The following is a 24,133-nucleotide window of genomic DNA, read 5'->3' as shown; positions in this document are numbered from 1 at the left end:
AGAGCCTTTAACAGTTACAGCAGAAGTGTGATTTGGACTTCCTGTTGCACAGAAACAGAGCTCCAGCTGCCAGGAGAAACATCCAGCTCAGGCACATATACATGCTGCAGTTGCTCTTCTGAAGCACCTTTGGCGCCTCACTCCTACCATGAAAAATGGTTTCCTTTGACATCTGCTCCACTGCATTTTTTTGAGATTGAATTTGAATCTGAATTGACTGTATGGAAACATACTTCTGTGCTCAGTTAAAGTGCACTTTATATATAAGCTTTTAGAAAGGAAACCTTAAAAACGCGTTTTTCAAACTCGCCAAGCACGATTTTCATCGCTGTAAACGTAGAAACAGAGTTTTTCGTGTATCAAAGGACAACTCTGTGCACAGCAATGCACGATTCATATATGCAGACGAGCACAGCCAGCATAACTGAAAGCATCCTTTCCAGAAGCCTGAACAAATTGTCTCAGAGAAAAGAAATGAGGTAAGATTGACAGGTGCAAAAAGGAAAAGACAGTGAAGTAAATAAACAAACCAGGCTAAGAAAGGAAAGCCGAGGCAGGGGGTGCAAGTGTGAAGACGGACAGTGGTGTATGTTGACGTTGACAGGTCTTCAGGCCACCATAGGGCACACCACCTGCAACAGTAAGGGTGGTCTCTACTTAGGAGGTCATTGCGGAGGAGGAGATGGTTCCAGCACAGTTATAAATAAATAAATAAATAAATCAGAGAATAGACAGACACACTTTATGCAGGTAGTGACTATTATTAGAATAACCCTGAGGATCAGACATGATGTCTATGTGTGTAAAGAATGAGTTGTGGTTTTCTTTATTTAAATTGTTTTTGAATTAGTCTCTTGTTTCTTAAATTCTTTTTGAGAGCTAAAATGAGTCAATATCAAAAAGCGAGATGCTGCTTCTTTTTTACTACTCGACTATTTATCGATTTTTTTGAGGACAAAATATGTAAAACGTGTTATATAAACACTTTACTACAAGATGCTTTAACAACCAGAAGCCCACATTGTGGCCTTTTTTGCCAAAATGACCAAAAATACTGTTTTCCCTCATTTCTGCTTTTTCTCTCTCTTTTTCAATTAAAAGAAAACAAATGAGCACGGGCCTGATATAGACACACAGGGGCATTGAGCGGTGCAGGAAATGACCTGTTATTTCTAGTGTTTCTACGATTTCCTGCCACAAGGGCTCAAATCATCTCGATGGCTAAGGGTGAACTCTCAACACCCTGAGATGGAATTACTTCAGAGGGAAAAGGTGTCGCTTTGTGTGCGGTTTTTTTCACTCTGTGGATGAATGGCAGCCTCTGTGATGTAGATGAATCCACCGAGAAAATGCATTGGAAGAGAGTCTGGTTCTGTCAGTGTATGCTAAATGAATATACTTAGTCATTGTGCTGTATAAATGGTGTATCAGACTGCAACACTAACCAAATAATCTTTCTGTAGGGGCTGCCTGGACCTCCAGGGAAGCCAGGCGTGCTAGGCAAGAGGGGTCCTCGGGTAAGTGTCTTTGACCACCCCCTGACACCTCCAACCAGATCAAACACATTTTCATAAAAAACGATTCTGTCTGTTGTTGAGGGTTTTTTGTTTGTTGGGTTTTTTTTAATGAATGTAAATAAGTGTGTGTTTCATCCTACCTGTTGACCTAAACCTCAAAGGCAAAACAGCCACAATAACCAAACAAGACGCAGTCATGAAAATAAAAGCCTTCCAAGTCCCTCCTATCAACCCGGCGCTCACACATATACTCACACACAAAGTCTTCCTATGCAGACAGATTGACCATATTCAGCATGGGGATGCGAGTGCTGACCTCCCACCCCTGAGCATAAACAGGAAAGCTTCTATAAAGACGGTCTTTGAAAAGGCTGCCTGTGCCACAGGATGCCTAATAAAAGCACTGTAAACAGACAAAGAACACATGGCTTCACTGGACTTTCTACTTCCGACTGAACTGTTGCAGCAGACTGCACCAACACTCCATAGGAATCACATTCTGGGATAATGAAAGACTTCTTTTTTCCAAGGAAGTTAAATAAATATAGTCTTCTTACAGGAGCTCTCTTCCTCTGTTTCTCACTTTCTGTCCCATAAAATGTAAGGATTCAGCCTGACATTTGTTTGTAACCATGACGGCAGCACGTTTGCATTGCATTGTTCATAGATGGCTTTTGCCCGAACTGAAATTTCAAAAACCCTTTAACGGATTGTAATAAAATGTGTTCCTCTTATCCAGCAGTACCCATAGAGGGAAACAACAGTAGCAGTTTTAACACATACTGTGATGATTTACATAAAATGTACCACAAAAAAATCAGAATTCAGAGGAATTCTGACAATTTTTGGTGTCAATTTTTTTCTCCTTTTGTTTTTGTCTGAAAAATTACATCACCCCCACCAATCAACAACTTGTTGTATCCTATCAGCACATTGCATTATCCCCTAATGTCAATTACCTCATTGATATTAGCGCTTAGCACAGCTGTGCCTGTGGTATCCCTTATGTTCTTGGTGTTAAACTGTTAATTACAAGGAAGGTACTGCAAACCTGCATTAAAAAAAAAGTCTGACATTTTATGCACTACACAGTGATTTCAGATATCCTTTATATTTTTATTTGTTGTTGTTTAAGTATAATATGTACTACGTGCTTGTTCCTCCATGTCTGCAAGACCGTTAAGCTAAAGTCTCTGCGATCCCCAGCGCCACTACATATGTATGAAAAGCTCTTTGTCTGGCTCTAATTAAAGCTATTTAAGCCCAATCAGCACCTCCCGTTCTGTCTGTAGTACCAGTTTCACCACATTGGTCCCTCTTGTGGGATTTCTTGTGATCCAAATCAAACTTACCTGGAATGAATCCTAAATAGGGTTTAAAAATCTAAGCAGAGAGCTGTGTGAAGCCAGTCAAGCCAAGCATGAGTCTGAGTGGAAATATGTTTTGCGCAAGAAAGCTGAAACTTTCCTCCAAATGTATTTTGGAAATTTACAAGGAGAGCTGTTAAAGCTTTTCCTAAGGAACACTTTCTCTATTTTCGAATCGTAAGCAATGAATGCATAAGATAAATACAAATAAACAGAAGGATAACTTTGATAACTTCAGTAGTTTAAGCAGGAAAATTGTGCTGCAGCATAATCCTTAATCTCTGGTTGGATCCCAGGCTGGGCTGGACTTCTCAACTCTAACTTGCCCTTGATAAAGTTTTAGCATATGGCAGTGACCCCTTACCATCATCATAGCTTAGAAGTGGCTTTTGTCAAGCTCAATAAACTATCTCAGCAACAGCATCACGCTTATGTCAAGAGAGATGTTGAACTGCTGGTGGCATTCTCAGTGGAAGTGGTTGGTTTGCAAAGGGAAAGCAATGAAAAGAAGTCATTTTCAGTAAGGATGTATTTATAAAGGCCATCAGTTTTGATTCCGCTTTAACAGGGGTCAGTTGCAAACGCGCTGCCAGTGTGACTTTAGTTTAACCCACACACTTGGGCCCATAAGCGCTCACATGGGATTGTATGTGTGCTACAACACTAATCCCTCCGTGCAGCACAGACATACCGTATGTGGGTGAGTTTACAAACTGCCTATATAAAGAGTGAGACAGATTATGGCGCTTTCCTGTAAACAAAAGCATTTATCAAATTTAACTGCTGTTGCCATGTGTGTGTGCAAACATAGAAAGCCACACACACACACGCTAACATGCACTCCGCGCAAAGACATGCTATGCAAACTCTCCCCTCTTAGCCAGATGTATGTGTGGTTTCAATTTAGGAAGGGAAATTTACTTGTTGGTCACTTAAAATTTTGAATATATGATGCAGATTGCTTAGTCTGCAGGGTCACAGGTAGGTTCTTTTGTTTGAAAGACTAGTTTCTGATAAAAGAGCTCTACCAGGTTTGACCTTCTGTAGCCTGGGATTACTGGAAGTCTGCATGATGACACACAGAGCACCATTGAGCCCAAGAAGAACCAACCATGAACCTTGACCTCTCATCCCACACATGAGAGTGCGAGATGCCATCTCTATGGCAACAGATGTGAGTACAGAGATCGTTGCTCAGTACCCATGAATAGTCGGGCCGAACTTTTTCGAGTGTATTTGAGGGTATATAATGACGACGATGGTAGGAGGGTGTGAGTGGAAATGTGGATGCATCGTCAGCGCACAGGCCTATATCTATCTGAAGCCTGTGTGTGTGCGTGTGTGTTTGTGTGTTCATCTGGAAACTGCTGGGTCAAAAGGGTCTTTGTGTGGGTGAAAATATCTCTGTCACCCATCTTTCCTCCTGCATTCCCTCCAAACCACTCCTCTGTCGCTAACCAAATTTCCCCTACCCTGCTTCACCTGTATGCATTCAGATCCCAGATCGGCATACGGAATAGGAACCTGGAAAACTTTAAAGAACTTTCAAATGAAAACATGTGGTCCTCTGTTGGGCTCTTTCGGTAACACCACGCAACAGATCAGCTTTTCAAGGGTCTTTATAATCCCTAGAGTAAACTGTGTGAACGGGTCTTTCCTCTGGAACAACTTTGTAATGACCTCCGGGACTATAAAAATCACAGACCAATCCCCTTTTGGGCACTTTGTTTTGGCATAAAAACCACATCTAGGTTTCCATCTTAATTTCCAAACTCGTCATTCACATTATTAATTATTACTATTATTGTTTTAAATACCTAAATAATACTTTAGACTTTTACTCGTTATTTCCTTTTTCATATGCTAAAAATGTTGGCACAGAAGCAGTTCATTCATCCCCATCTGCTTCTGTTATTATAGCATTTGAGTGTAATTCATGTGGCATTAAGCTGCAAATTCCACTCTTTTTATCCAGCAGTGGCGAGGTCTGTTTTCAGACTTTTAACAAACAGTGAAATATCTTTAGGGGCAAAGGTTCGAGTGTCTGTGAATGCTTGGTGGAATCTTTAATTATGAGGACATCCAGCAGTTTCACATGCTCTCTTGATCTAATGTTAGTTAATCAGACACTGCCCCGTCTGCTCTCATTTGGCACGGCATCATACAGAATCTCTTTTATCTTTAATATGGTGGCTGTACATACATTTAAAGTCTCTTTTACGAGCTAGTGTTGAAAGTCAGAGTATGTTTACAGCACGGCCCATCAAAAGGCCTCATCTAAAATATTCTGCGTGTGAACGTGACTTTGGGAGTGATGTCACGTATCCAATTTTAAGTGCGTATGGTGCATGTGTTGGCTTCAAGTTGCACATATGTTGTTGGGCATTTTGGTATATTTAAGCATAGGTATTTATATACAATATGGTGGCATATGATGAAACATTAGAAGCTACCATTTGTTTAGATTTTCACCATTTTGTCTCCAAAGAACTGAAATAAATTGCACAGAGCTAGCAGTACTATTACCGCAGGAACCACAGCAACGCCCTGTATTGCTGTTCAGAGGTTGGTGGCTTTTTATTTGATAGCCCTTAGCTTGTGTGTGCCCCACCCTGGTCTTCTCTAATTAGACACCTGTTGCGAGAGAGAAGGAGCAAGACGCGGAGGCGAGAGCACTGCAGCAAATGTTAGTGCCAGCCCATGCCTACTAGAGCACTGACCAACCTGTGGTAAGCCACAGGGTTAATTTTGAATCATGTAATTCAAACTTGTCTTGTTTGTGTAAGTTTATTTAGGGCACAACAGGGACCCTTAATGCTGTCTGGACAGACCAGCTCTCGAGGAATGCCAGCTGTATACAAAACCGAAAATGAAAAGGGAAGCATGTGGGAGGACAAGAGGCGAGGTCTTAACTTGAGAATGCTTGGAATGAGAGTATTTCAAAATGGTACTTTTTCTTATTTTCTTTCAGAGGCTTACTGCTACAATTGCATGTGCTCATCTGAAACATGGCCAAAAATTCAAATAATGAGTTCAGCGTATGTACAAATAATGCATGTAAGCCAAAAGCTCAGGCTTCAGACTGCTCTAAGTACTCAGTTTAGGGGGGGTTTTTGTTGTTGTTTTTTTTACTCATGGCTCTCTGTATGATATCCTTACCAAGGTCATCCCAAGCATAAGAGAAGCCCCATTTGTTTAATTCTTTTGTTTGTGAGGGGCAACCAATCAGAAGAACGTTGGCTTAAAGGCAGTGGAAGGGTTGTAAAACAGCTTGTTTCAGATGAAGGGCGGATGCACAAAGACCCAGTAAGACCTGAGGACTCTTTTGACCTGTGAATCATGCAAAGTAAATGGACTGGTTCTTCTATGGCACTTTTCTACTTGAGCTTTGAAAGCGCTTTATACAGCATGCCTCATTCACCCACATTCATACAAACATTTTTTATGCCTAAGTGCTTTCTATCTAACATTCACACTCTGATGAATGCATCAAAGAGTAACTTCAGTATCTTACCCAAGAATACTTTGGTAAGTAGGTTGGAGCATCCAGGGATTGAACCTTAGTAGATGACCCGCTCTACATCCTGAGCTACAGCAAACAAATCAATGCAAAGTTAAATTGAATAAAATCTTTGCTGGAAATTCCTGAGTGTTACTTAATAAGAACCTCGTGTCACCAAGATGCTGTGTTCACCCATCACAAACTCTTGGTCACTTTCATCAAACTGTCCCTTAATAGAAAGATCCGTTCCATCAAAGGCCTGCTGTATGCTGTGATGTCATGTCTGATTTAAATGACCTCCTCAGCATGTCCTGAAGTTCTCCAGAGGCCTGGTAATGAACTAATCATTGGTTCAGGTGTGTTGACCCAGGGTGAGATCTAAAACCTGCAGGACACCGACCCCCGAGGCCTGGAGTTTGACACCCCTGCCTTACATAATAACTTCCTGATTTGTTTTTAGCCACCTCAGTAAAACCCGCTAACCCAGCTCTTAAAGCAGTTTTTGCTCTTTTTCCACATTTTGACTCGATCAACCCTGACACAGGACAGAGCTAGGTCATGGACCCAAAAATGGCACACCATTTGGAGGGCAGGAGTGAGCATTATACAGCAAATTGTAACTCAGAAGAAGAGAGGGGAAGACAAACAGCTATCTAAGTGACGGGGACATAGCAGCCTCACATGATTTTTTTCTGCAGGCTGTTTTTCAAACCCAAGAAAAACTGGTGTGTTTTCACTCTCTGGCTTCCAACATCTTCTTTTAAACCTCCCTGTGGGGGTTACTGGACAGAGTGAGATGGTTTTACATTACAAATGTGCCGCCACTGTAGATCTTGCTTTGTTTGAGCTCATTTCCTCACCAACAGTCGGTGCAGACAGAAATGCACACCAGTGATCGAATTCAAAATGTTATGAAATGAGATGATCTGTATTACTCATTAAGATCCCTGGAAAATGTGTGTTTGTTTGTGTGTGTGTGTGTGTGTGTGTGTGTGTGTGTGTGTGTGTGTGTGTGGGGGGGCTTGTGGAGTCTGTGGCAAGTGGGGGCAGGAAAACCACATCCATATGGTAAAGCAGCTCCTGAGAGCCCCATTTTTTCCATAAGCATCTACCCCCAACACCAACGCCAAATACCTCATCAGCACACTCACACATACACACACAGTTGATTTATAGGAAAACAGGTTGAGGCTGAGCTTCTCCAGACAGTCTTTACCCCCCACCTTCATCCCTGGTCTCATTCACAGAAGCAAAGCCACAGTCTGCGTCAGCTCTTTTTTTATGCAAATGCCTGCTCTTGATCTTGATCACCTTTTGATTGTGTTTTACTTTTTCTCATTTCAACACAGGGCCCCCCTGGTCCACATGGAAACCCTGGGAGACCCGGTCCACCTGGATTCAAGGTACACATCTAGTCTAACCTCTGGTCCTGCGTGATCCAGCCATGTCGATTTTCCCATATGAAGTGGTTACACGATTGGGTTTGCCATTTTACTATGATGTAATGTGAATCATAATCCCATGAGAACATGTTAGATTTACATTTTTCTATATCAGCTGGAAACCCCTACAAAGCAAAACGGTAATGGAGTTTGATGGCAGAAAAATAAAGGAAACTTCAGTTCACAGCAGGGCTGCAAGTACCTGGCAGCTGGAGTACAGAAGCTGTTTCACTTTAGCATGTGTGCTGAAGAGATCAATGTTAGGATTCCCATTTATACTTGAATTGTTCTGCAGACTTTTGCAAGCGACTGAGGTTTTTATGTTGAAAGGTCTTGAGGTCTTTAAGGAGAAAATATATAAATATATGTATATATAATATTTTCTGCATTCCTGATGTAATGGATTTATGCCTTTGCAAATACCCTTAACCTCTGACATTGTGTGCTTACATGGTAGAGTGAGGGCCTGCACCTAAAGTGCATTATAAAAAAAAAAGGAAACTTTTCCAAACCTTCAAGCTATTATCATACCCTATTATTTATTGATTGCACTCAGATTTGTTGCTTTCCAGCTGAGAGGTAGATTGGAAGGGCGATTTCTCTGCAGTGTAAGAAGGGCTGCTGGTTAGCACGCTTAATAACAACACTGGAAACATAAGCAAACTGTTTAAAGAACCTCTAAGTCTCATGAGTTACAGATAAGGTCAGGCATACGCAAACACGATGGAATGATCAGCAGCAAAGGTTTAATGAGAACTTTGGTATATTGTGAGACAGACTGGTGTGGGCCAAGCTTCTTCTTCCTGGCAAGTGTGTTGAAAGAAAGATTATGGAGTGTTTGATGTCTCGGGGTGCACCACAATCTTCGTTCTTTCATCATTAATAAACGAGACAGAGTTGTAAATGGCAGGGGTCCGAAGGGGAAAGAGAGGGAGTCAGCACTCAGTGTAATTTCCGATCCGTGGCTTTGATGTGCTGAAACCCCATTATTGTTACCTGCTGACAATGAAGCTTGGTGTGTGTGTGTGTGTGTGTGTGTGTGTGTGTGTGTGTGTGTGTGTGTGTGTGTGTGTGTGTGTGTGTGTGTGTGTGTGTGTGGAGGCCACTAAGTAAAGCATATGTGTTACTAAATTTGTCACACTACAAAGACTTTACTTGTTATCTTTAAGTATGTGATATATAGAGGGACCCCTTTATGTCCTTTAAGTCTTCCACAAAAAGAAAATATGTTCATATTTTATTCATGTGATAAATATGATTGACTTCACCGTGTGAGTTTGGTGAATTGTTTGTTTCTCCCAGGGGAACAAAGGTGACCCTGGAATCTCACCTGGACCAGCACCCAAAGGAGAGAAGGTATAATATCCTCCCTATACTTATTTTCCCCATTAATTTGTAATGATGTCCTGGGTGGCTCTAAGCGCATTTCTGATTGCTGTGTGTGTGACCTCACTTTCCTCCACACTTGGCCTTTAAACATTCCCACTTTGTATTCCAGGGAGACTCGGGGATCATTGGCCCAGTTGGAATGATTGGCCAGCCAGGTCGAAAGGTAAGACTTGAACTGCTAATGTCCTTCCAGAGCTTCTCAAAACCTTTTCATCAAGTTTACTCTCAGTAAACTGAAGTGAATTGTTCTTAAATGCCTATTTACCAACTAAAAGGCGAGCAAAGTGTTTGCATCTGCAAACTATGAGCAGCGAGGCCCGAGGCAATGCATGAGTCACAATGTGTATTGGTAATGTGTCTGTGTGTGGTGTTGTTTGTGTATAACCTGCTCATCTTTGTAAAAGTATCTCTACTCATCTTCTGCTTCCCAATTCTCTCCATTTTTGTTTTTCCTTTTTGTGCTCGCCAGTTTGTTTAGTGGATCCTGCAGAGATCTGGCAGGAAGGCTGCCACAGGAGATAAAGGGGTCAGACTTTTTTTCAAAGGGGAAAAGAGAATGGGAATCATGCACTCAGTCATCAAATTGCTAGTGTCTTAAATCTTACTTAAGGCACAGCTTGAGTGATTCATAAGTCCAAGGAAGTAAAATGTAGGGCAGACCTTCTGGTAGACAGAAGTGTAACAAGCACAGACTGAGATTAAGACCAAGTTGAATGTCTGGGTTGTGTATGCGTCTCTGTGGGCATGAATGCATCCCTGTGTGCTTATCTTTGTGAGCGCGTGTGTTACTACTTGTTAATACTTGTTCCCTGAGGGCGCTTCAGCAGTTGAAGTTTAAGTGAACGAATTTTGGCTCAGTACATGTGGAAAAGATACAAACAATCAGCCAAATGCAATGTGTCAGAATTAAATGTGGTTTCTTGGTTAGTGGTTAGAGAAAGGATGCAACCCATTCCCATTCCCTAGAGTCATATTTTAACTCTAGGGGAACCACCTTTAACATCATTTTCCAATATACAGGGTTACGTTTTAGCATTGCCAATGTGAGAAGAACAGAAAATTTAGGGTCCGAATTCAAAAGTAGGTTGGGTGGTGAATGACTGGGGCTCCTTTACGTTCACTCTCTATTTTTGACTTGCAGTTACATTCAAACAACTAAACTCTGTGGTTAGATTCAGGGGGAAAGTTAGGGTTGTTGTGTTGAACACACTAAGAGCCCCATTTTTCCCATCTGCATCAGGTTTCCTTCGATACCATGGTTACGCATCCTTGGTTAACATAGTTACCCATTCTGTAACAGTGACTACGTCAGTGAACTGCTTTTTCCCCTTAATCAGCGTTTTAAACTCTACTCCAATGAAAAGTTGCAAAACGATGTAAAAATTGCCCAGGTTATTACAGTGTAATATGCTAGGTACCTGATCAAGTGTCGCTTTGTAATGACTTAGGAGTGAGGGCAGATTGAGGAACAAAACTTTGGCTGTAAAGACTTTAACTTGTAAACAATGTAAACTTAGTTATGAAGTCATATAACACAGTGAATAAACTACGAAAGCTAGAATAAAGGAGTGGAGCCTGACCCACAGTTTCATATAGTAGTGCCAAGTAAACTCCAGCTGATGGCAGTTAATTAAATTGAATACCTCTGAAATATGACAGATATAAACAAAGACCGCATGTGAGCCAGAAAAATGTTGGGAACCACTTCAGTTTAATCTTTGTGCTCACTTCCAGTCAGCATCAAAATAGTTCCTTTCACCCTTTTTCCAAGTAAACTGTTGCAAACATATGTCTAATAAATGAAAAGAAGCTCCTATTAAAAGCTTCCTATCACATCATGCATCAAATGCAGCTGAGCCGTGCACATGTCTTAAACAAATTAGGTCAGTAATTGAATAGTGCAGGTTGACTGTATGCCTTTCAGACTAGGTGTAAAGCACTTCTGGCTGTATTTACTTTCTTCCCAGAGCCACAGTGCTCTGTAACACAGTGTCAGACTTCAGCCGGATGGCTACCTCGGGCTCAACATATGGCTTTTGTTAGGTGTCTGCTTTTCTGTGTGTGTTGTGTGTGTGTGTGTCTTAGTCCATTTGTATGTCCCTGCCTCTCTCTTTCACACACACTCAGCCAGAATGGAAACAAAAGAAAATGTAAGTCTGGTGAAAAACATTCACAGATTCCTTTAAAACTAGCAATTTGAAGATTTATCAAGAAGTTAGTGCCTTTTAACTTGGCCAAGGGTGACAACACAGATTAGGTCACATTATTTAAGACAGTGATTTGTTTGTTAGCATAAATGTAAGATCACTTTAAAGTATGCACTGTATACTTACTTTTTTACCCTCGACAGCACTTTCCGCTTATCTGCATGCAGTCCAGAGGTGGAGCAAACTGCTTTAATAAAACCCAAGGGCACATTATAGCTCGAATTATCAGAATGACATCATAGACTCTTGACTAGGGGGGCGTAACCATAGCAACTTCATCCACACACACACACACATACACAGAAACTGACATCACCAAAGCATGCCTCAGGTATTGGTCAATGAACCACAGACAACTTGACTATAAAGGAAACTTGTTAAAGTAAGCACAAGGAGGCAACTTCCTTTCTGTACACAAACACAAAGAAGCTCATTAACCTGCTTCCATCCTGCAGTAAACAAAGCACAAGAACTTGTTGTAGTTATCGGCTATCCACTGTAGCAGCAGTTTCCTTAAATGAATCTCCATCCTTAATGCAACGCTGTGACAGGCGTGTGAGTCAGTCTCCAAAGGGTACTCCTCAAACAGGCCTTGTTCTGTTCATTTTCAAGGTGGAAAGTCCCAGACGCGTTTCGCCCTGATGTAGATCTCTCCATTTCCACAGAAGCCAGATGAATACAAAGAGAATGCAATATTTGAAAACAAATAACAACATTTATGGGCATTGCATTTCCCTCGTAGGCCACCCTGAAACACCTTCGTATTGCTCTTGTGTTTCTAGCTGTTTAACTTTCTCTGTCATCGTTTGCTTGTTTTTCTGTGGTTTAGGAAAACAGGACAACAGCAACTTTTCCTCTCTTCTCCTCTGTATTTTTGCCCTCCACTTTCTCTGTCTCACACACAAACACGCACGAATATCCAGCCTCTAATTCATCCTTAGCTGTGATGTTTCGATCGGGAATTCTGGAATTTGGCTTCTGGGTTTTTGGGGGGTTTTTTCCGTGGAAACTTTAATGGAGGAAACAGTGGTACTTTAAATGTGTGATACTAGAGTGTGATTTTACACTGTCAGACAAGCCAAATATGTTCCGCTCTGTACAACATTTGTTCTAGCAGGCAGGCTCTGAATGGTTTTTCAGTATGGCGAGGCAGGGTCAGGGATAGGGGACATACACAGGGCCAAACCTCAACTACAAATCCACAGTACAAGCCACGCGTCTCACCTTACTGCCTGCATGCCCCGTGTCTCATCCCAGGACTAGGTGATCCGTCTCTCCTCACTTTCTGCCTGTCTCTTAAAGTGTCCATACTTTTTTCACCTGAAAGTCGAGACATACCGTCGAGCAGAGCAATATCTATTTGCTGGGCCTTCATGCCATATGAAGCTATTTAAAACTATGTTTCTTATTGACATTGTTTGCATTGACAGCCTATAGGGATGTAAGGAACGATATATGAGGATTCTAAATTCACATTACTTTGTTAGGACCAGTTACTGTACAGTAACTGGTTAAAACCATTTAACACAACAGTTTGAATATATGCACAATGAAATAGCAAAAACCTGCACTTTCCACTTCTTTTCCACATCTTAAAGTTTTCTGTTAAAGACTGTAGGACAATAAAGGATTTATGTCCTGTGGGTGATGTAGGTGTCATCACACAAACCATGTATCTTGAACATAGCTGTAATGGGTATGTTAATCAGCACTGTCATTGTTGCTTTTAGCAACTGAATCGTCTGAAAATGTTCATAATTTGCCAGAGATTGTGCAAACTTTTAAAGACTACGAGAGCGTATCCAGACAGCTGGAAAGTAATCCATAAACACTCTTGTCGACTCAGTGGTTATGCAACATTGTGGGAAAATGTGACTGTCTTGAGACACTTTGTGGTGTTTATAAAAAGTGTCTATACTTGTGCTTTTCACATACGTGTTATCCAAATATGTGATTGTTTTACAGCAAGCAAAGTTTGGATACTCTGATGTTTTTCAGTTTTATACAAAAAAATCCTTTTCAATGAAGTCCAAAAGGAGAAGTAGCCTATAATTAAAAGGTAGAATCATATACTGTATTTCACTCCCAGTTCCAGACAGTGTATTAATCATCCTCGTTTCCTTTATTTGTGCATGGCAGTTTGTTGTATGGCATTAATCTGCCTGGAGTCCCGTTCCAAACCAAACTCTCTCCATTAAGCTCCTGCTCACTGTTCAAACTAACAAATGCTCCACATGCTCATCATCATCATAATTATGAGAGAATTCAAATCAACCATCATTTTCTTTGCATGTTTTACAACAAATCACTTCTCTGTCCTCTGGTAGCAGTAACAGTGATACTGCATGCAAGGAAACATTGTGCTGAAATTGCTGTGCAGACAGGGATGAGATGAGGAATCTTTTTCCACTGGCTAAATTTCAGCCAAATTGTCCAGTTCCTTCGCACAGTTGTTTGTTTTTTGTCTGTCCCTGCGTGGAGCGTTTATGTTCTCCTGTACATTCAATGTATACATGGAGCCAGACGATTACGCCGAGCAATCATGTGGCTCCATTCTGCAGGGTTTGAAGAGATGAAAGCAGAGATTAATAAGGAGAGTGGTATATTTCTGCTACCAGGGTGCTGCACAGTTCAGTCAGATACGCATTGTTTGTGGAGTACAGTTGTTAAGCACACATGAGGTTGGCACTTATTTGAACACCCACAATGTGGGTACAGCAAGTCAAAGGAATGACATGTCATCAGCAGACACAATGTGTCTTTTATTTTCTCTCTGCCAAAATGCGCTTAGCGTTCCCCTGGGGCACTCCTAGGCTTAGCTGGGTGGAGGTGCTTATAGAGTGCTACCGGGAGGCTGCTGTAAATGAAAAGCATTCTGGTGGGTTTATCTGATTGAACACACATGGTTGTTAAACAAGTGGCATTGTAAACACAGGCAGCCTGGCGGGAATGGCCACTCTCATTAGCAAGCTCATAATGAGCGAGATAAGGATCTAAGATGGTCTAGCTGAGGTTGAGAGGCTATGGTTAATACACAGGAACCACGGCATCTGTGCATGTGTGTGTTTGTGGTTAGTGGACCTCACAGTACACCATGGGAACATAAGCCACTACACACGTTTGTACTACAAGTAAGCCATGTAATAAGATGGGGGGTATATTGTGCATAAGGTGCATGTATCTTCGTGTGTGATTGTGCATGTGCCCATCTGTGCGAATGTGCACACATTTGTGAACCTGTATATGTGTTTCCAAGCTTGAGAGAGGGTTTAGGTCACCGCTTCTTCAGAGAATATATGTTAGCGAAGAAGTGCATAGAAAACAGAAATTTATTTTAAGTAGTAATTAAAAGCCAGTGGTTGTGTCTCAGTATAAACACACCATATATTTGGACACATGTAGGTAATCATCAGAAAAACACAAATATTTACCAGCTGGCCACCGTCATAATATTGCACTTTATAATTGGGAAGTTTTCAGACATGTGCAGCATGTGTCTCTGAGTCCATCTGCTCTCTTCTGTGTACCGGTTAGTGATAATACTTTTGCAAAATATGAAAACCCACAAAACTTCAAGCTTGTGTCACTGTGTCTGTCAGCACCTGCTAACATCTCTACTTGTTTATTTGTGTTACTCATGTATTTTCCTCTCAGCCAAAGGCATCTCCTCCTAGTGGTCTTTTGATGATGTGCACCAGATGATGTGAGGTGAACGTTTTCCAACACAACACAGGGCTTATATGTGTGTTAGACACAGATGAAAGCAGACTTTTAAAAAAAAAACATAGATCTGCAATGACAATTACAAAAGGTTTACTAGAAAACAACTCTTTGCTGACACAGTTGCTGGAACTATTAAAGCGCAGGAGGTGGTGTTTAAAATGCTGGGAACGGCAGTTTAAAGTGCTGCTGCGTAGTAGACCGACGAGAGCGATCGTGTAACGTAATGAGAAGAGGGATGCTGCCTCCTCTTCTCCTGCTGCAGTCAGTTGACAGAGCAGTGGATAGTTTACAGGAACTCTGGGAGCCTTGGCTTGGAACGCTGAAGCTGTGGTTTAGGAAAACGGGACAACAGGAGTCTTTCCTTTCTTCGGCCGTCTGTTTTTACTTTGTTTTTTTCCCCCTCTTTCCTTTTTTTAAATCTCTCTCTCTCTCTTGCTCCCTCACTCTATCAAACTGTGGTCTGGGAAGGCATGTCTTCCTACCTTTGATTTAGTTTTTTTTCTTTTTCCTCCAGTCTTTGTCGGGGGTCTGTGGTGCTGGAGTCAGCAAAAACTGCAGGAAAGCACTATGTCAGGCTGTCTTCTGTGTTGCAGTCTGGCCTGCTGCAGGGGGAGGGCCTTGCTATCTGACTTAAACAGGAAGGCATTTATATCCTCAACATGTCATGATCTTGGCAATAGTCTTCCGAAGACCCTGCGAACACAGCCAGTGGAAAGTCTGATCCATTAACAGAAGGGCAGATTGATACCTCACCGCATATGGCACCAAATTTGTCTGTTGGTGCTGTTCGCGTTACCACTTCACTCCACCTGTCATTCCCACACATGCTCCTGTGTTTGTCAGGCTTTTTCCTCAACTGTGAATCATTTCAGACATTCCCACCTCTTTCTTTTTTTTCTGTTATTATTTTATACTCACTTATCATGTGATATTTTGGTTTCTTTAGGGACAGAAAGGTTTCCCTGGCCAACCCGGACTCCCTGGAGAGCCTGTAAGTATTTTCACAGGTGTTCTCTTTTACTTCTGCAACAGCCACCCTCACAGAAAAACACATGTTCATTTCTATATCTTGTATATTCTCATTATATATTTTGCTTCTTTAACCTTAAATCTCCCCAGATGAACTCTTTTCTTTTAGGCACTTCTCTCTACACATTATCTGCATTGCAGGTAATGTGTACATCACATTATCTGCAATGCCATGCCTTCATTAGTGTCCACGTCTGTCTTCATTCACGTCCACCTCACTCAAGTCTAAACCCTTGCTCTCGCTTCATTCTTCAAAATTGAAACTCAGTCGTCATTCACTCCAGGTGTTCAACCTTTCACTCTGTGTGTATGTGTGTGCGCACCGAGGATGCCAGCTGGGCAGCCAGATTAGATTAGCCTGTTATAAAGCACTGGTGAGGACAGACATCTGGCCAAAGCACTGTGTTAAAGCGATGCACTCCATGATATCAGAACGTGATGCCAAAGAGAGGAAAAAATAGAGAGAAAAGAAACAGGGACAAGCCAAGTAGGCCAACAGTGACACACTCAGTGGCTGCTACTCCGCAGTCCTGGAGAAAGTTTCCCTTTGTGTGTGTCTCTTCTGCTCTGGGCTCATCGTTCAATCGTCACACTGTCTTACAGCGTGTCACACTTTGACATGCTATGCTATTTTCTAGCAGGCCTTTATTCTTTGTCATATTTCCCAGGTCATTTATCTGTTTGACTTTCCTTAATCTGTGGGAATCCATTCAATGAAGTCTTTTATTCACTGCTAAGTGACGGAAGACATGACTCTGGCTGTTTAGTCCAGCCCAACACTATTTTTAAGCAAGGAGCATCCAGCCCTGCGTCCAAAGTTATTTTCAATTGGGCAAGGTCATACTGCTGTTTGCATTAAAGAAAGATCTTAGTCATGAAAAAAGAAGTGGAAATTTCTCCTCACTGTCACAGCCGTGCTCAGGATGACGTCATCAGTTTGGGGAGTTCCTGCTCTAGTCATTGTAGAGAAGGTACTTTTTACTAATATGCCCTCCCACTCGATTCATCCTCAAGCGCCCCCCCTGTTTCCCACATAGCTGGTTCCTTTTGATGATGATCACAGTGTAAATCACCATACTGTTGTGTGCAGTAACACAGTGTCTTGATGACACTGTGTTACTGTAATGCTCCACAGGCTGTATTCAGAGCCCAAACCTACAGCTGGTCAGTTACAGGCCCAAATGTCACAAAGCCAAATTCATGGCGTGTTTTAACTGGCAGCATCATACACCACATTTATCCGAGAGAGGGAATGGCAAGGAAAGTAAGACACAAACGCTTGTCCTCTGCAAATTTTGAACACAACCTGCTTCTGTGCACATGTCTTATGCCTTTTGACAGTGACATATACAGTACATGCATGCAAACCAAACTGCTAATTAGGGTCTATGGTCTGGAACACATCTGAAAAGTGAGGAGTGAAAGAAAAAAAAGAAGCTTTTCATGGTAATCAGTGGGAACAATTCAGTGGGGTGGAATGTCACCAAGTTCATCTACACAAGTACTCTACTTAAGTACCAATTTGAGGTACATTTTTCTCGAGTGTTTATTTCCTTGCCATTTTAACATAATAATAATATGATCTTTTAAATCAAAACAATTTTTTTTTTAAATGCAGCCGAAGGTTTCTTCCTGTTAAAAGGGAGTTTTTCCTTCCTACTGCCACCAACTGTTTGCTCATGGGGGGCAGCTGATTGTTAGCGTTTTCTCTGTACTACTTTAGGGTCTTTACCGTAGAACATAAAACAGCTTGAAGTGATTTCTGTTGTGATTTGACGCTATATGTATAAATAAATAAATAAATGACATTAAATTTAATTAATAAAAAGAACATATTGGAGACATATAGTTATTATACTTATCAATCACTGTATTTCATCCCATCTGCGTTGTCTACCTCACTGAAACCATTCACTGCTATGAATGGCCTGCTTGTGTGTGTTTGTGTTGCTGCAATTTTGATTGCCCACCCTACCGCTCTCTCCCTCTCCTCCACCTTCTCATTTGTCTCTCTCTTTCTCTCTTCCCCGCAGGGTGAGCAAGGTCCAGTCGGGAGCCCAGGTGCCAAAGGTTATCCTGGCAGGCAGGTGCAGTAAATCCTCTCCTGTGACTGGTACAGTTGTAGTCAGGGCCGTAGTAAGGGCAGAGGGCCAAGAGGAATTAGGTTATGCTAAGCAGATGGCATGGAGGAAAAAAACATATTTGGGTAAATACTAAACAGAAGAAAATGAAAAATAAATGCCTCAGAAATTAACATAGAGATCCACTTCAGTATTTAAGCCATAGCTGCTATACAGAAATGTATGGCAGTGTATTTTTGTACAGGAATATTTATTATTGTGTCCTGTCACCTTTCCCCATTGGGGAGGTTTCTGTTATTTTTATAATAAACCTTACCAATTATAATATTAGGATGTATCTCTGTTGCATTGCTTTTTAAAATATTCCATTCTAAAGTTAAACCTGTAGACTTTGGTATAACCCAAATGAAGTACTTCAGGCACAGCTTCAAGTGCAGGGCTGCTAAATTAAATTCCTCTTTTTGATTTTCAGGGTTTACCTGGGCCTATAGGACCAATGGGGCCTAAAGGCGTTTGGGTAAGGAGTCAACTTTCTGCTCTACAAATGTGCTGCTCAAGCTTAGATCTGTCTAAATGACCAGTATTGATGTTTTGACAGGATCACTGAATATGCTTACTCGTCTCATGACATTTATAAAAAAAAAAAAGCAAAAAGAAGTTACTAAATTAAGGGCCTGCTCACAAGCATTAGCATTTTGTGCTAGAAAGCTGTTGTTGGATGAGCACTTACTTGAATGCAACACCAGCCAAATGCTAGTATGTATGAAAGCATGCATGGCAGCAGTTGCACCAGCATCCAACACCGCACACATAAATAAACACACACTCAACTAGTGTGTGTACCACTGTTAATAGCGTGCTAAACTTAGGAGCCTTCTAGTACAAACATTGTGTTACTGTATACAGACTCTTATTCAAAGACTGGCTGTTGATAAGCCTCCTCATGCAAACCAACACCCTTTAGGCACACAAACAAAAAAACAGACACGGGTGACACAAACTGATTTTTATGTTGCATTTCAATAAAGGTTCTTTATCAGTTTCCCTTGGCTGCTCCGAAGCCTTCCCCTGCCCCCACTGGCTGGAATTTCCTGTTTAAGCTCAGTTTGAGGCCCTGCTGTCTTAAGGAGGCATTCTAGTCCCCCTTTTGCTCACTGCACTACCTTTCTCTGTTTTCTGCTCTCTTTCCTTTGCTGACTACTACGTATTGTGTAAACTCATCTGACGCCTTGCTTCTAACTAGCACCTGAACTGTTCCTCCAGCGTTCAACTGTGGTGTTTCTGCTTGTTGTCGTCTGTGTGTGTCTCCACCATACTGACAGCCCAGTGTGATGTCCTGGCTATCTTCAGAGATCCCTGGCGTGAGGGTATGTGCCCTTGGACTACATCGTGGAAGCCAGCACCATGCAGTCCATGGGCATATACACTTGCCTCATGGCTTGGTTCTTCATGCAAGCCAACCCAGTCCGTGGTGGACCATCATCCACTGAAAACCAGCCCCAGAGCCATTAGGGTTTTTTTTCCTACTGCTTTTATACTATCCAAATACTCATCCATATTCCTCCTGTCTCCTCTTCTCTCCTTCAGGGTTTCATTGGAATCCCAGGCCTTTTTGGCCTGCCCGGTCCTGATGGCGAAAGAGTGAGTCCTTTTCAAATGTATATTTCTCTCAAGCAATCGGTAACTCGGAAAATGTACACGGACCATCCGAATCCAGCTAATGGGCCTGCGAAAGGACAGCATTTCTTCTTCTGCATTTTGTACATTCAGCTGTCTTGTTGTTATAACACGAGAAGCAGTCCCCAGCTGTCCGAGATGCTGCTGTATAAAGCTGTGTGGGAGTGTTGATGACTCATAATAAAAGCCCCTCTTTTAAGGCCTTTGAACTGCCTGAACTCACTAAGGCCTCTTACTTCTGTACAGCCATTTGCCTACTTATGACACGGTTCAGAAGGTTGCATCCGCACAGGATAGGCTGTAATCACGACTTGTACCATCTGTAGCCAGAAAGATACACATAAAGCAGAGACTATGCATAGCTCTCTTCTTCCAGCAGACTCTTTTTCTCATTTAATCGACATATGTGCACAATGGAAGCCTAGATCTCTCATAATAGGTTAGAAAATATAGGCTAGGCTGCAGTCAGCTGCTGTTCACATCTGCTGAAGCAGGAGAGGAGACAGGCTTACAGCTATGGCTTTTTAATAGTGTGTTTTGGGCTTGAATCAGTTCTACCCAAAAGTGCTATGTTTTGATTTTGATATGGCTTTTTACATAATGTCTGACTCTGTCTTTCGTCTTTGTTTCTGTCTTCTTTTCACCCTTTCTGTTCTGCTTTCTTTTCTACTTCTGCTCTCTCTATCTTGTTTGGATTTTCAGGGTATACCCGGCGAACCAGGGAAGAGGGGCAAGATGGGTAGGCCGGTAAAGTTTTGTCTCAACATACTTTGCAGATAATCTTTCAAAAATGTGATAAATTGTGCTGGATGTGCTCATTTTGAATGTTTGCTTTGTTATAGATGCTGATTATAGCTTTTAGAACCTTAAAGTTCAGAGACAAGTTTGGAAAAAAAAGAAAAATTCCCTGTATTTGGGTCAGATCGAAACTTTTTCTGCAAAGAATCCAACACATATGAAAATTTACAAGGTCTGCATTTGCGTCATTCTTTCAATCGGCTAAGTATTTCCATGGCTGTTGGAAGGGTTAACTGCAGCCTGAATAGAGTGGAGTCCCACCAGCCGCATGTCGGGGTCTTGGATGTAACAAGAAAAAGGCTTTTGTTGGAGTAATGGGCTTTCGGTCCCCCCCAGCATGGAGCCAAGCCATTTGGAAGGAAGCCGCTGATTCTGTTGTGTGTGTCAGATATAGTGTTCAAAGTCAGTTTGACAGAGTGTTTTAGAAAGAGTGTGTAACCCCCGACACACTGCTGAGATCATTCTGCAGCTGTTGCTTATTGGCTTTTCAGTAAATAAGGCATTTATTGGCCAAAACGTCTAAACACACGCAAGCGAGTGTCCACTATTGTGAGGCTTTTAGAAGTAGATGCTTATTCTGTTATTAGGCAATTGTTTAAGAAGCAGCTGCAGATACAAATTTAGCGCTTCAGAAGTTTGTGGGGCCTTTTGCATTTGATTTGATTGCGTTAGATTTTTTTTTTTTTTGGAGTTTGTATGCGTGGGTGTTCTCCTCACTTAAAGAGGCCTGCATTATAAGATAAGTTTTACAGCCATGAAAACGGCACAGGGATATAAAAATATCATTATTTTGGTCTGTTTAGTACCAATATCCGTACATTTCTTATGCATAACATCCTTAAAAGACAGCATTAAATGTACTGAAGTAAATTTAGAAATTAAGCACATTTCTGGCCTGCAAAAGCAACTGAAAGACACACACCTATCGTAATCACTGTCATCTGGTTTCAGTGCTTTTGCATGGAAAATGGAAAGCATGGACGCTTAATGAGATGATCCCTCAGAGATCATCCCTCTGCTCCCTGATGGAACAGAAGAACCACAAGAACACGAGCCAGACATTTTAATGGCCATCACCAGAGCACTTGTACTCTGTCGAGGAAGCACACACACACACACACACGCACAGTTTGCCATCTACCAATGAGTCAAGAGCGAATATATCTAAAACCATGGAAAGCTTAAAAAGTTTCCAAAGTGCATTGCCAACATTTCTACATAACCTTTTTTTCTGTTTGGCTGTGTTTGTCTGTTGGTGGTGGTTGTCTTTATCAGGCTCATCTGTTGCAGTTTTTTTATATCAGTTCAGTATCTTGCAGTAAGTGCTGCTGTTGTTTGATCCTTTTTAAGGTTGAGGCTGATGAAAAGGGTGGTCTGACATAATGTGAAAGCAGAAATACACTAAAGGCTCACATGACTCTCCTCAAAGGCTTTTTAAGTACTTGGCAAATCCACGTTTCCCACATTTGTCCTCAGCTCGTACAGCAGCGGCGACAGCTACATGATTCATCTTTTGGGTCACTGTCATCCTTCGTAGATGTGTGTTCCCCCAGCGCTCACAATTTTATCGTGCTATAAAGCAGGCTTCTTTAGCACAATGACCCTACTTTCTTCTTCTTCTTCGTTTTTAGGTAGCATGGTACTCCACCTGCTACAGAAACAATGTGCAATTACAGCAGTTAGTGCTGTTAGGATCGCCTCATTGACCTGATGCAAAGTTTCAGGAGAAACATTCAGAAAGCCTGAGTCAAAGGGATTTATTATTGTCTAAAAGTGAGGTTGAAATGGCATTTTGTTTTCAAGAAACAACCTGCAAAGGAGTTGCGTTTAGTCAGCACAATTTGCTTCTAAGTATAGACAGAGATTTAAATGCAGTATATCTAAATCATCTCCACTCTTGCAGAAATAACTGACATTTTCAGGAGGTAACAGTAATTGGCATTTTGAAACAATGCATTGAGGCCAGAATAGCAGAACCTAGCCATTATGAGTCTTTCTGAATGGTTTGGTTTAAAATGCCTTGGCTCTACTGCTTTATGCAGATGTGGTTTCTCTGCGCTAAACCACCAACTGTTAGCAAAGCTCTGATTAGCTTCCCTGTTACTGCTAAATGGACAGGGTAATTACTTGGCTTACGGTAGAACAGTAGAACAGTTGGCTACACACAGCCTACAGCTGATAGATTTAATGCTTTTAATGGAGCCATTATACTCTTATTTTGCGCATATTTCAAATTACTTTATATTTAATGCTATATTTGACTCTGTGAAACTGTTATAATTGCCGCACTATTACAGTAGCAGCACTCTTGGCTGTGCAGCAATCAGCAGTATTTGTGAAAGTGTGCTCTGTTCACTTGACTCCGTGGTTAAGGCCATTCGCATTGGCATATTTCCCCCAACTACAATGCACTTTTTTTACTTGCATCAGTATTTGCACAATCAATGCAAATACAATTGCCTTGTGTGCACTAAAGTGACTGTAACTAAATATGCTTATTACAGCAGTAGATCACAAGACTTGTAGAGATGACGCTACAGAGAACGATCATCCATCTCCAGTGATCATTATCTCTGAAGGGCTTTATACCATCTTTCAGCTTATTGGTTTGTTTTTGCTTCCTTAAATGTGCTGCTTTGGTTCTCTCTCATTGCTTATCTCAATGTGTCATTTGGCCAATAAAGAAGCAACTGAAAACTTCCTGCTCAGGCTATGACAGGCTCCTTCAGTTAGTGAATCAGTGGATTTGGGGGTGGGGGGGTGGGGGGCAGATTACAGTGGGCATCACATGGCCAGAACCACTCCTATAATGAATAGTTGTGTCCCTCCATAAATGCTGGATGTGTCTATAAGGAGCTGCTCACCAAATCAATTTGAATGCTGTGTTCACATCTGCGCGTTTCCCCCAAGTTGCCCAAAAATCAGTTGTCTCTGAGCTGAACTAAAAGCAACAGGACATACATTTATGAATACCTATGTTTGCGTTGCTGTATGTCGCCAACATTAAAGTTCCTCTCTCTGTTTTCAGGGGTTTCCTGGTGACTTTGGGGAGAGAGGACCACCTGGGCCAGATGGAGAGCCAGTATGTCACACGCTTACTTACCCACACACACACACCTGATGTTTACTGTAACATTTTCACAGTGCTTGTGGCTAAATCCTCAGTTGGTCCAGCAGTTTGCCTCCGTGTTTGGGTTTTGTTTGAAGTTGTTCTCGACAAGCATCGCTATTGCATTTCATTTCGTGTCATGCCTCCAGCTGCTGTAGATCATTTTCCTTGGCACATATTTTCCAAAAAAGAAAAAGGAAAAAAGCTGTATTAAATGTAGCTTTTCCTATTCGCCGCTGTAAACTGGGTCCCAACACACGTATAGCTTCACAGCCATGAGAAGGCGATATCC

The 24,133-nt window shown here is 41.7% G+C and overlaps 1 protein-coding gene across 2 annotated transcripts in view; it reads left to right on the top strand.

Moving 5' to 3' along the window:
* The window catches only part of col27a1a (collagen, type XXVII, alpha 1a), a 65,472-nt gene that overhangs the window by 12,165 nt on the left and 29,174 nt on the right, over positions 1 to 24,133 (top strand). For both annotated transcript variants that reach the window (XR_005691344.1, XM_040000003.1), the window contains exons 4-13: positions 1,464 to 1,517; positions 7,736 to 7,789; positions 9,131 to 9,184; positions 9,327 to 9,380; positions 16,094 to 16,138; positions 18,210 to 18,263; positions 18,730 to 18,774; positions 19,845 to 19,898; positions 20,637 to 20,681; positions 23,761 to 23,814. Coding sequence is in view for 1 of the 2 variants with exons in the window: in XM_040000003.1 (XP_039855937.1) it covers positions 1,464 to 1,517; positions 7,736 to 7,789; positions 9,131 to 9,184; positions 9,327 to 9,380; positions 16,094 to 16,138; positions 18,210 to 18,263; positions 18,730 to 18,774; positions 19,845 to 19,898; positions 20,637 to 20,681; positions 23,761 to 23,814 (513 nt within the window). In the remaining variant the exon portion in view is untranslated. The remainder of the gene's footprint in view (positions 1 to 1,463; positions 1,518 to 7,735; positions 7,790 to 9,130; positions 9,185 to 9,326; positions 9,381 to 16,093; positions 16,139 to 18,209; positions 18,264 to 18,729; positions 18,775 to 19,844; positions 19,899 to 20,636; positions 20,682 to 23,760; positions 23,815 to 24,133) is intronic.

This window comes from Simochromis diagramma, unplaced genomic scaffold, assembly GCF_900408965.1.
Source record: "Simochromis diagramma unplaced genomic scaffold, fSimDia1.1 OVJJ01000596.1, whole genome shotgun sequence".
Classification (NCBI taxonomy): domain Eukaryota; kingdom Metazoa; phylum Chordata; class Actinopteri; order Cichliformes; family Cichlidae; genus Simochromis; species Simochromis diagramma.
Note: the sequence above shows the minus strand (reverse complement) of the source record. Positions and strands in the feature narration are given on the sequence as shown.